Source organism: Eubalaena glacialis, chromosome 4 (genome assembly GCF_028564815.1).
Source record: "Eubalaena glacialis isolate mEubGla1 chromosome 4, mEubGla1.1.hap2.+ XY, whole genome shotgun sequence".
In the NCBI taxonomy this organism is placed as follows: Eukaryota; Metazoa; Chordata; class Mammalia; order Artiodactyla; family Balaenidae; genus Eubalaena; species Eubalaena glacialis.
In genome coordinates, this window is record NC_083719.1 from 65330029 (window position 1) to 65342276 (window position 12248).

The 12248-nt window shown below is 37.0% G+C and overlaps 1 protein-coding gene across 4 annotated transcripts in view; it reads left to right on the top strand.

Annotated features, from left to right (window-relative positions):
• ATG10 (autophagy related 10) overlaps window positions 1-12248 on the top strand; it is a 229622-nt gene that overhangs the window by 126646 nt on the left and 90728 nt on the right. For all 4 annotated transcript variants that reach the window (XR_009700818.1, XM_061189412.1, XM_061189411.1 and 1 more), the window contains exon 4: window positions 11669-11807. Coding sequence is in view for 3 of the 4 variants with exons in the window: in XM_061189412.1 (XP_061045395.1) it covers window positions 11669-11807 (139 nt within the window). In the remaining variant the exon portion in view is untranslated. The remainder of the gene's footprint in view (window positions 1-11668; window positions 11808-12248) is intronic.

A 12248-nucleotide genomic window follows, 5' to 3' on the forward strand; every position in this document is an offset into this window, starting at 1 on the left:
GTCAGTGATTCATTAAGATTTTCCCGTTCAGGGAAACTTCTTTTCAAAGGAAAAGACTCTTGGTAAGATGCACATTTCTAGCCTGTAACATTTACTGTAAATGAGTTTTTCAAGTCCCTTTCCTCTGAAAATCAGAAGGGCTGAATTTGGAAGTCTTGTGCTGAAAGAGGAAGACAAGGCCATGAAAAGCTGGATATAGGAGATGCTAAGGATCAATTTTGTCTTCTTCGTAATTTTTTAACAATGGTCTGGGTCAACAGCATAGTCTTTAAAGTGGATACATGCACCCAGGGGGCTTGCAGAACAATCCATTGAGATGTGGGAAATAATATTAGAACTACTTTTATACTTTGTTTATTTTTTTAAATGAAGCTTTACTAATATTTAAACATGGACTCACACTGGGTCTTCACGCAGTTCATTTGTCAGAAGACCAGGAGTCCTATATGTTACTCAAGGCATCCGAAAGGGAACGGGGAGCCAGATGCTAGGAAGGGGTCAACAGTGGTCGTTTACTCCTTCAGGCTTTTGTTATGTATCACAGCTTATTGTGCCCTGGATTTAGTGGGATGATCTCATCCAGTTTTAGTTAACACAACTCCTACTTGTCAGACTAGGGACTTTAAAGATCCCTGCCAAGAAACTTTAATGAACAACAACAACAACAAAATGGCAGTATGTATAAATAACAATATAATCCGATCTTTCAAAAAAATTGTCTCTCCAAATTTGAAGTTAAGATTTCTTGAGATAGGATTTATATTTACTGTTATTAATGATGACCCTCAACCTGTGTGTATGTTGTGCCTAACGATCACATGAAGCTCTCTGTGTTGATTGGCAACTCACTGAAAAGCATCCAGAACATGAAGACAAACCTCTTAGGACTTGGGGAAATGACTGAAATGTGTGTGTCATGATTTACTAGGCGCAGCCAGTGATGTATGTCTTCCATGTGGATCTGTGTATCTTTTTCAGCTGTTGCAACCATTAAAATCACCTACCAAAAAAATGGAGAAAAAACTGAAGCCAGACTTTTGAAGTGCCATGTCATAATTAAGATTTAAAACAGAACAAACAAAAAAGTCTGTAGCATATTCAGTCAAATTGCTGTCATCAAAATATTACTGGCAAAAAAAGGTGTCTGTACCATTAATAAATAAAATAACGGTTTTTCAATAACACTTTATTTACTGTGTTGATTTACACATTTGGAACCCAGGGCTCTTTGTCTATGTGCAAATTAGAACAAGATTCTTTATGAATTGGAAGGAAGTCACGTCTGGTTCTTCAGAGTCTGTTTTGAATTAAGGCTGTGCCCCTGTGCTGGAGAGAGAGGCAGGACTGCCGGGCAGACAGGATCTGGGCGTTTGGTGTCTGGGTGTCTGGTCATCCAGGACTGTGACCAGGGCTGGCTGCTCAGCAGCACGGGCTCTGAAGCCAGGAGCCCAGTGAAACGCTGGCAACTCTGTGCTCATTTGCATGTGATTTACATGTGTGACCATTTAGGTGCTAACTTTTGCAATGGGTACTTTAAAATCAACATTTCTGCAACTTTATTCAGCCACAGCCACTGCCCCAGAAAGCTGAGGGCAAAATGGGCAAGATGCCCAAAGAGGAGATGAGGGCAAGGGGCCAGTGAAGGTCCTGTGGTGCTCAGAGCAAAGAGCAGGGTGGGACGCCTACTTCTATCAGTGCCCAGATCATCACCTAACTAAAATAATCACTGGGAAAATATTTTTCCCTCATCTTTGTCTTATCCATGAAGGTTTTCAACTTTAATCTTTTAAAATGTACATAGTATATTACACAGAAATACATGTTCATAACTGATCAGAAGGTAAATATACACACATTAAAGATGAATGCTTAAATTTTTTGACTCCAGGAATCACAATCAAAAAAGTTGAGAGACCCCTGATTTATAGGACGGAAATGATAACAGAGAGTTTATGCTCATTCCATTCACTTATTTCATTTAACAAATATTGATTGAATGCCTACTATTTGCCGGGTACTGTTCAAGATGCTTGGGATACCTTAGTGAATAAGATAGGCAAAAACCATGCCCTCGGGGCACTCACGTCCCAAGGGATGTGTGTGTGCCATAGCATAGCCTTTCCCTGACCCCAGACCAGATGAGGCCCCAAGATACATTCTTATATTTCTATAGCACTTGCAACACTATAATCAAATAATTGTTTATGGAATGATTTGGTTTTTCCTGCACTCTCCCTCCAGTTATAAGCTCTCTGAGAGCAAAGACTGTGTCTGTTCTGTTTCACCACTAACTCTCCAGTGGTGGCACCATGCCTAGCATATAGTAGACGCTCATTAATGGTTAGTGAAAGATATTTGCTCTGTCTGCACACACTGTGTACATGTGTGCACATGTATGTGGGTTTGCTCAAAGCTGAGAAAGAAAGGCATGGGGCATTCTCAAGCAGAAACTGTTGCTGAGAGCAGGACATGTAGTGACAGAATGAAGTGTGCAAGGAGAATTTTTAGTGTCTGCAAGAAGAGTTTGTTAGGAAGAAGCTTGGGTGATTAGAGGTGTACCTAAAAATCTATCTGGGTGGATGATATGGTCATTGGACTAAAAAATAAACCTTGGGGAATGGGGATTAGGATATTAAAAGGGTCAGTCCTACATAAAACTGGTTTATATTTGAAAGAGCTGAAACAAAAAAGGTAAAAACCACACACACAAAATTTATAGATGTGGTAAAATTATGTGTACTCTGGGACTCTGTGCATTTTCTCTAGTAGCACTTATTGTGATGATAATTTTAATGATTTGTGTGATTATTTGTTTATCATATCTCTTCCCTTTAGGGCACAATGTCTGCTGTTGTTCTCCCCTCTGTTCCCAGATCCTAGGACAGAGTCTAGAACAAGGGTTGGCAAACTGTGGCCAGCTTCCTATTTTTGTACAGCTCAGAAGCTGAGAACGGTTTTTGCATTTTTATATGGTTGAGAAAGAATAGTGTTTCATGACACACTAAAATTATATGAAATTTAAATTTTAGTGTCCATAAATAACATTTTATTGGAACAAAGCCAGTCATTAATTTACATATTGTCTAGGCTGCTTTTGTGCTACAGTGGCAAAGTTGAGTGGTTTTGACAGAGACACATGGTTCACAAAGCTTAAAAAATTTACTACCTGGCCCTTTAAGAAAATGTTTGCAGACCCTTGATGTAGAACATAGAAAATACCCTATAACATTTGATGAATGAATAAATAAACTAATCAGTATACCTACTATGTGTCAGATAGTTTTATAGTTTATCTTGTTTAATACACTTTAAACAAGGAGAAAGTGCCTTCATTTAACAAATAGGGAAACTCAGGCTCAGAGGGATTAAGTGGTCTGCTCATCCAGAGAGTGCAGAGTCAGGAACTGAACCCAGGTCTAACTACAAATTCCATGCCCTTTTCCACATTTGACTATACTCTGCTTCTCTAATATCTAGATGTTTTTATCTGAGATTTGAATATCACTTCCACTCCAGTAGAAAGGTGAGAACGTTCACTGTGCTCTCCTTGCTGCTGAAATAGTATTGTTTAACCACCCCTCAACCCCTATCTTTGTCCTGGCACAAGCATGTGGTATGCACTTGTGGAATTTTTTAAGGGGTTCTCCTAGTAAAAGAGCCAACTAGCAAACAAATAAAGCCTATTCACATCCGCATAATCCAGAGACAGTTTTGAGGAAGGGGAAGGAACTCAGGCTCACTTGAAGGTCCTGTAGAGCAGTTCACAGCTGATTCCTAGACATGATGTTTCTTGTGCACATACCGAGACAGCCCCTCCTGAAATTACTAGTGCTTGCCTTTTGGTCTGTTTATCAAGACCTTATCAGTTTCACTCTTTGGCAATGAAATTTACTCATTTCTGGATTTGAGTGTAGACGTTTATTCATATGCTGAAGGAATTTGCAGTTTATTCATCAAGACAATTAAAAATCTCACTTGTTTAAATTAGGGTAGTGCCATCTCTTACCTTAGAAAATTACTTCAGCCAAACTTCAGCCTGTTGGATTCAATTATCATCATTCTTTGAAGGCTTAGAATTTATCATCCCTTCAGGAAATCTAATGTAACATTCTAAGATGGAAAAAAAATAGAAAAGGGGGAAAGTTCACCAAATGGAGACACAGGTCCTTTAATAAGGTTCTGCTTACTACTTATAAAAATACAATAAAATGAAATTAAGTAAAGCCTTAAGACGGACTCGTAGGAGTGGGCACACCAAGGTCTATGGACCATAGCTTGTTTTTGTAAATAAAATTTCACTGGAGTATGGCCACCTCTATTTGCGTTTGTCCCAGAACTACTGAGTTCAAAAGCAGAAGTTTGGGAGTGGAGCCCGAGAGTCAAATGTTTAACATCCCCTGCTCCCCCAAATCCCATCATCTGTGCAGAGTGAAGGAATCCTGGGCCTGGAGCCTGGGGACTTAAGTTTGTGCCCTGGCTCAGTTTCTTACTTGCTGGGTGACCTTGGGCCTTCCTCTAGAGAAGAGGAGCAAATGGCATAATGTACACAAATGTTCTTAGAAAAACTGTGAACTGTTGTAACTGAGGCTGGTCTTTCTTATGTAGCATGCAAAGGGTAACTCTGAATAGAAACACATTTGACTGATTGTGAAGCTCAGAATACTAGGTAAAAGTCTTTCCCTTTTCCTTGAGTCAGTCATGATTTCCATAAGGAATTTCTGGTTTTCATATCCCTTATCCTGCTAATTCTTTTGCATTTAACTTCTCAGAAATCTTAAAAAGTAGATGAGAAGAACCTGAGTTTTCTTTTAAAAAGTCCTTCTGAGTCCTTATTTTTTACTAAGAAAATGATACTTTTTATATATTGTTCTGATGTAAGGACTAATCATCATTGACATATGTTAGGTACCTCTAACCATTATTACTATTCCCTTCTGCCAGGGAACCTGTGTTCTCTGGCACGGAATCTCAGAGGTAGCCTCTTCTGCAGTCCGCCTTGCACTCAGCCTAGTTGCTAGCTGCCCAACTCTGGGTTCAAGCTGTCTTGCTGTCTCCCGCACAGTCCTAAAGGAAACATGGCCTTCGAAGCATAATGGAGCCAACAGTAAACATCCAGAAAACTGCCAGATGTGCTTTGGCAGGTTTCTGTGTCCCCTCCCTACTGCCTTGCCCTTGAGCATGCCAGGCTGCATCGGATTTAATCCCACACAGGAGACAGATTCTTTCTCTCAGTGAGAACCCACATTGGCCATGCGGATGCTAATTCGCTCCCCTCTGATGGAGCTTGGAGAGCAAAGAATGACACCCCTTTCTTTCCAAAAAAAATCAGGAGTAGTGATAGTGTTCTGGGAAAGGGGGAGCCTCACTGAGATGCTATCCTTGGGATCATCTTGGTACCAGTGTCACCCCAGATGCTGTCAGACACACGCCTGCCTGGTGTTGAACTCTCTCTTATGTACTGGATGAAACATTTACAGTTGCTAAAAGAATGCCATCACTTGCAAAGTTCTCGTGACAATCACGCACTCAAAAGCCACAGAGATCATGAAAAAAAGAGTCATTCTAGGAGTAAAAATAGTGAAAAAACCACCCCACTGTAAAATAATGAACACGTGAAGCAAAACAAAACAAAACAAAAAGGGCCTGCTTACTTAGAGTCCCACATAGGTTATCTTTGTAATTCATTTAAAATGTTTTAATAATTAAAACTCTTTCTTTCTTAAGGAATTGATTTTTCAACGATTTGTCCAAAGGCTTTGTCAGTCTTTATCACTTCTGAAAATATTAAAAGGATGTTGGCTCAGGAAAATCAAGCAAAGTTTGTTACACAGTCCATCTTTCCATTGTGATTAGATGGTTATGTGTCCACTCGTGGATGCAGCTGAAGACTGTCCTGAACCAGTACTGTCCCTCTGTCACTCTTTGGCTTCTTGGCTACGATTCTGGCCCGTAACTGTTAGGTTTGAATTAAGAACCTGATTGGTGGAAGATAAACAAATAGAATCTCTTTTCCTCAAGGGACATTATGAATAAATCTCGTTGCTTATGTTTGCACAGTAATAGTAATAGAGATTTCTAGTGATAGAAAAAAAGTTTTTCTTCCTCCAGTTACTTTTCCCTGTAGGCTAAATAGAGATATGGATCTCATTTCCTAAGCACAGTACACTATTTGGGTTTGCTTTCAATAAAATATCTATGAAGTGTTTTTAGCATGATCACTATTTAATGAGATTTAGTTGTAAAGCTTAATTCATATCAGATTTTCTAAATGAGAGATCACTGTCAACTTATTGTTAATTGAATTCAATAAAATCAAGGTTTCTATAATTAATGTGAACTACTTAATCTTTTAGCTCTTTGAATGAATGTAATTTTCTAAACACAGGTATCTTCTCATTTAATGAAATAGCAACATTGTGAGGAAAATAAATGTACACGTGACTCCTTTTTCTATTAACTCTTAATATCAAATTAAATATACCCAAATCCTCTTTAAAACATAATAAAAGAAAAGTAATAAAATATTAACAAATGTACTCAAAATGTTAACAGTAATCTGATGGTGTCTAGAACATCAGTCCAAATTCAGTATATAACAGTTAAGAAATGGCATTCTCCAGTACAAAGAGCAGTGGTTTCAGGATCAGTAGATATGGGTCATAGGCCTGCCTCTGCCTCTAATTATCTGGGTGACATTGGGTAAACCACTAACCTTTTTGGGCCTTCTTGTTTGGATCAGCAAGGTGAGTGTTGGGCGAGATGGAATGATTGAAGTTCCTTTCACTATTAGAGTTCTGTGATTCTGTATCCTGTAACATGGTAGCAGAAACTTTTGTTACCTTAAAAAAATTTTTATGAGAATTCAAAAAGTAGACTGAAAGGTGTAAAGAACCTGCAGACCCATCAATCAACCCCAACAATCATCACTCCGTGGCCAACCGTGCCCCTTCCACATCTCCATCCACTGACACCCCTCCTGTGTTATTGTAAGGCTAATTCCAGACATCAGCCTCTCTTTATCAACGTAATCCCTCTGCCATCTGTACTGTTAGCGCTGAGGTCTTAGATATTGTATTTTGTTTTTAACGAATCTCAAATTGTCTAGCTATTTTTTCCTTTTCATTTTTTAATTGACATTTTAAGATAAATACAGATTCACAGGCAGTAATAAGAAATAATCAGAAAGATCCCACGTACCCTTAACCCAGTTTACCCCAGTGGTAACATCTTGCAAAATTATAGTATAATATCACAACCAGGGTGTTGGCATCGATACAATCCACTGATCTTATTCAGATTTCCCCATTTTATTTATACTGATCTCTGTGTGCATGTGTGTGTGTGTGTGTGTGTGTGTGTGTGTTTGGCTGTATACAACTTTATCACATGTGTAGGTTCATGTATCTACCACCATAGTCAAGATATAGAACAATTCCATCATCACAAGGACTCCTCATGTTATTTTGTAACCATACCCACCTCCTTCTGCCCATCCCCTCAACACTAATCTGTTCTCTGTTCTTCATTTCTAAAATTTTGTCATTTCAAAAATGTTATATAAATGGAATCATACAGTCTGTAACCTTTTCAGATTGGCTTTTATCACTCCATAATTACTGGGAGATTCACTCAGGTGATTGTGTGTATCAACAATTTGCTCTTTTCATTGCCGAGCAGTGTGGGATGATGTACCACAATTTGTTTAACCATGACCTGCTGAGGGACATCTGAACTGTCTCAAGTTTTTGGCTATTCTGAATAAAACTACTATGAACATTCGTGTACAGGTTTTTCATTTCTCTGGGATAAATGCCCAAGAGTGTAATTGGTGGACTGTATGGTAATTACATGTTTAGTTTTATAAGAAACTGCCATATGGTTTTCCAGAGCAGCTGTACCCTTTCATACTCCAAGCAACAATGTATGAATGATCTAGTTTCTTTGCATCTTCACCAACATTTGAAGATGTCACTGTTTGTTATTTTAGCTATTCTGATAGATGTGTAGTGATATCTCATTGTAGTTTTAATTTGCATTTCCCTGATGGCTAATGATATCGAATATTTTTTTTATATGCCTGTTTGCCATTTGTATATAATCTTTGGTGATCTTTTGCATTTTTACTCCTCCATTTACTTCTTTTCAGAATTTAGGGTCGAGGTAGGCTTGCTGGTAAATCACCTATGATGTTTGTTATAGTATACTTAAATGGGAGGAACCAGATCTGCAACTGCTACAGAAAATATTGCTTACCAGTGTTCTCAGCTCTGTGTTAGAGTCTCTGGTAATACAAAGATGAATAAGACAAGAACCTTGGTCTTAAAGTTCTAAAACCATCTGGCACTTTGGGAAAGGGAAGCAGAAAATATGTAGAAGTCCAAGATTTCCAAATTGCATGACTTCACAGGATGATATTTGCATGGGCATCATAAAGGTGACCACGAATGATGGAAAGATCCTAGCAGAAACAGGCCAAGAATTCAGTTCATTTAATATGAGTTAAGGATGCAAAAATGTCTTTGCCTGTAGATGGCTGCTCAGAGCAAGGGGCTGGGTTGACATAACAGCACTCGCAATTAGAGGACAGGTACTCCAGCCTTCAAATCCTACAAAGGTACTCAGCTGCCAGTGAGAACAGTGACTGAAGTGAACTTCTAATAGCTCTTGAAGAAGCTTTTCCTGTCCCCTCTCTCTTATTCTGAGAATCTGAATCTATGTCTAATTGTTGCAAGAACCTGGTGTCAACCCCAACACATTACCTGAGTGCTTAATTTGAGTTTGGGTGAAGGACAGTCTTTCCAGGAATTTTATCCTCCCTAGCAGGACTGAGTCTCAGGCAGACTATTTCTGCATTTTTGTGCAGAAATTAATGACCAAATTCAATATTTACTTACAAACTGTACAGTGATGGTCTAAGAAGAGAAATAGCTTAATAGAGAAGAATAGGGAATAAATACACACATACACACAAATCTAATTTATGCTAAAAGTGGCATTAAAAATCAATGGGAAAATGATTGACTATTAGAAATCATCTGGGAAAAATTCTTACCTCACATCATACACAAAAACAAAATTCAGATGGATTAATGATCTAAATGTCAATTTAAAAACATGTATGTATGTGAGAGAGACAGAGTATGTGTGTGTAGAATAGAGGAGTTTAACATTTTTATAATTTTTAAGGATGAGGTGGGACATAGCAGGAGTCCTTCTAATGAAGACAGATAACTCAGAAGCTGCAAACAGAAGATGTACAGCTTTGACTACATGAAAGTAAAAAAAAAATTTTATGATAACATGTACAGAAACAAAGTCAAAAGAAAACTGAGTGAAAGTGTTTTATACACACATACATATCACACATACACTTGCACACCTTTGTTTTTCTATGGTGCAGAGATGTATATATTTCCAGTAATAAGTTATTATTTCTAATATACAAAGAGTTTGTATAATTCAATAAGAAAAAATGGAAATTAAATATCAGAAAAATAGGAAAGGAATAAGAACAGGCACATCACAGAAGAATATAAATTACCAATAAATATATGAGTAGATGTTCACTTTCACTAGTAATCAAGAAACTAGAAACTAAAACAAAAAACTGACATTTAAAAATTCATCAAATAGGCAAAAATTAAAAACAAATAATATTCAGTATTTATGGGAATTGGGAAAGGGCATTCTTTTACATTTTTGCTGGGAATATAAATTGATACAGCCTTTTTCTGAGGACAAATTGGCAGAATCTATTGAAATTTGAAATGTATGTACCCTCTCATACATTAATGTCACCTTTAGGAATCTGCACCATAGAAAAACAGAGGTGTATAAAAATATATGTGCTAAGATATTCGCGGCAGCATTAGTTGTAGTAGCAGAAAATTATAATTAACCTAAAATATCTAGCAATATGGAAATGTTTAAAAACACACACAAAACTATGGCATAGTCATATATTGGAATGTAGTGAAGTCATTAAAAGAAGGAGCAAAATCTGCAGCACTGACATGGCAGCACGTGGTAGTATGTTCATGAGTGAATAAATCAAATCAAGGAACATGTATATATAGCATGATTTAATTGGGGATGCAGAGGTGGGAGGGTAGGTGGATGTATGTGTATAAACGTGTTTGCAGACCAAAAAATAAAAGTCTGGAAAAATACACAATGACCTTTTGAAAATGGTTACAAATCTGAGGTACTGAAGTGCTGGGATGAGGGGAATTTCACTTTTTTTTTTTTTTTTTTAATGTACTTGTGCAGTGTTTGCAGTTATTTTTAATCACAATGATTTTATAATGTTACAAAAGAAAAGAAATTATAAATGCTAAAGAACCCAATCTTTGACCAAAAAGAAAGAATTTTGGTTAGAAGAATTGCTTTAAAAGAAGACGTATTTATCTTTGCCTAATGAAAATTTAAATAAAAAAATAGACAAAACTCTTCCTTGCTATTGTACTAATTTTCTGTATCTGGAATATTTATTTTAGTGGTTTCTCTTTGGTTATTTAATTCATTGTGTTTAACTGATAGTGTTTACTGGAGTTTAGTGAAAAGCTATTTTATAAATATCTTCAGTTGTGATTTACCTAGTGTAATATCTCCCCCAGTGAATTGACTGTGAGTGGGGAATTAGTAAAGCAGATAACAGATCTGAAGAGTAGTCTGTGGCTTTACTTATCTCCACAGGAAACCGTATTTCATATTGGTAAAGTTTGAAATCTTTCCTGTAGCTCTTCTCGATTGTTCATTGTTGTTACTGTTTTAATGAGAGGTAGAAATGAGCCAAACCAACCTGCTTCTTTCCTTCTACTAAATTAATGTCAAAGGAAATTCTTCAGCCCAAATAAATAAGTGAATGTGGATGGAATCGGATTCTGACTCAACATGTCCAATTAATTGCTTCCAAACGTTAAGATACATTCTTAAGAAACCCCACACATAATAAAAAATCAACCAGTGGAGAATGATTAGGTGAGAAGTGAACTAGCTTAGAACCATCTTTGTTTACAAAACCCCATTTAAGTTGACATTAATATTTGCCATCTACTCTATTATAAATCAAGATTTATTGTAGAAATGTACCAAAGATAGCACAATAATAAAGAAAACAGATTCATCTCAGGTTTTGAAATGTACCTAACAAATTCAGCCTCTTGCAAAATAACTTTCTTATTCAAAATGGAACTGGGAATTGTTCAGCACACAGTGAATCACCTTTTGGCAAGTACAATAGAATCTTTAGGGACATTTTGCAGTATCTTGTTCAGTTGTTAGGATGTTTTTAGCTTTCACAGGTAGGGAAGAAGGTAGCTTGTATAGCCATCATCTTGTTGCTAAAATTGTAAAGATTTTTCAGAGTTGCTGTTGCAATAGATCCTTTTGCTTTTTTTTTTTTTTTTTCCTTCCTGTTTCTTTACCCAGAGCTGCTTTGTCTCTCAAAAACAATCTGGAATTACTTAATGCTGTTTTCTGGTTTTACTATTTACCCAGGACTCAAATGTTAAACATTAATGTGGGAAACTCCCTTTTCCTTACCTCATAGTCCTATATTTATTTAACTGTTATTTTGCAAGAAGAAAACCTCATCTTTCTCTCTCTGTGTTAATGTACTTCTTTTTATTGACAGACACATTTTGTTTTTGTATTTTCTTTTTTTCAGGAGGCTTTAGAGTCACTCCTGGATGATTTTGAGGTGACAGAGACCACCACGGCAACCGAAGTGATTAAATATGAGTATCATGTCTTATATTCCTGCAGCTACCAAGTGCCTGTGCTTTACTTTAGGGCAAGCTTTTTAGGTAAGACCATGTTGGAAGCTAAATGTAAATTCATAGCATTTACATATAAGGCAGAAAGCAGATTTGGAAAATTATTCTTGAGAGAAAAAAATAGAGTTAAAAATAAGAAAACTGTGGGTGAGGTAAGGTTTTACCAGTAAATTTTCTCATGCTTTAGAAAGAGTATCAAGACTTCAGAGTGAATGATATCATCCCAGCCTTAAGTCTGATCTTCAGATTCTTGGCCTCCTGCCCAGCGTTGACTAAGCCCCCTGGCCCTTTTTCTTTTCTTTACTTTAAACAAGTAGGAACAACTTAAAGCTACAATGTTTATTTACTTCTAACTTTACAGTAAAAATTTCTTTCAATCTCAAGTGATCCCATTAACTCAAAAGTCCCCATGTCTCCTTCCCCAAGCACTAATTATTATTTCAGACACTGTTCATCAATCCATTTAAGCTA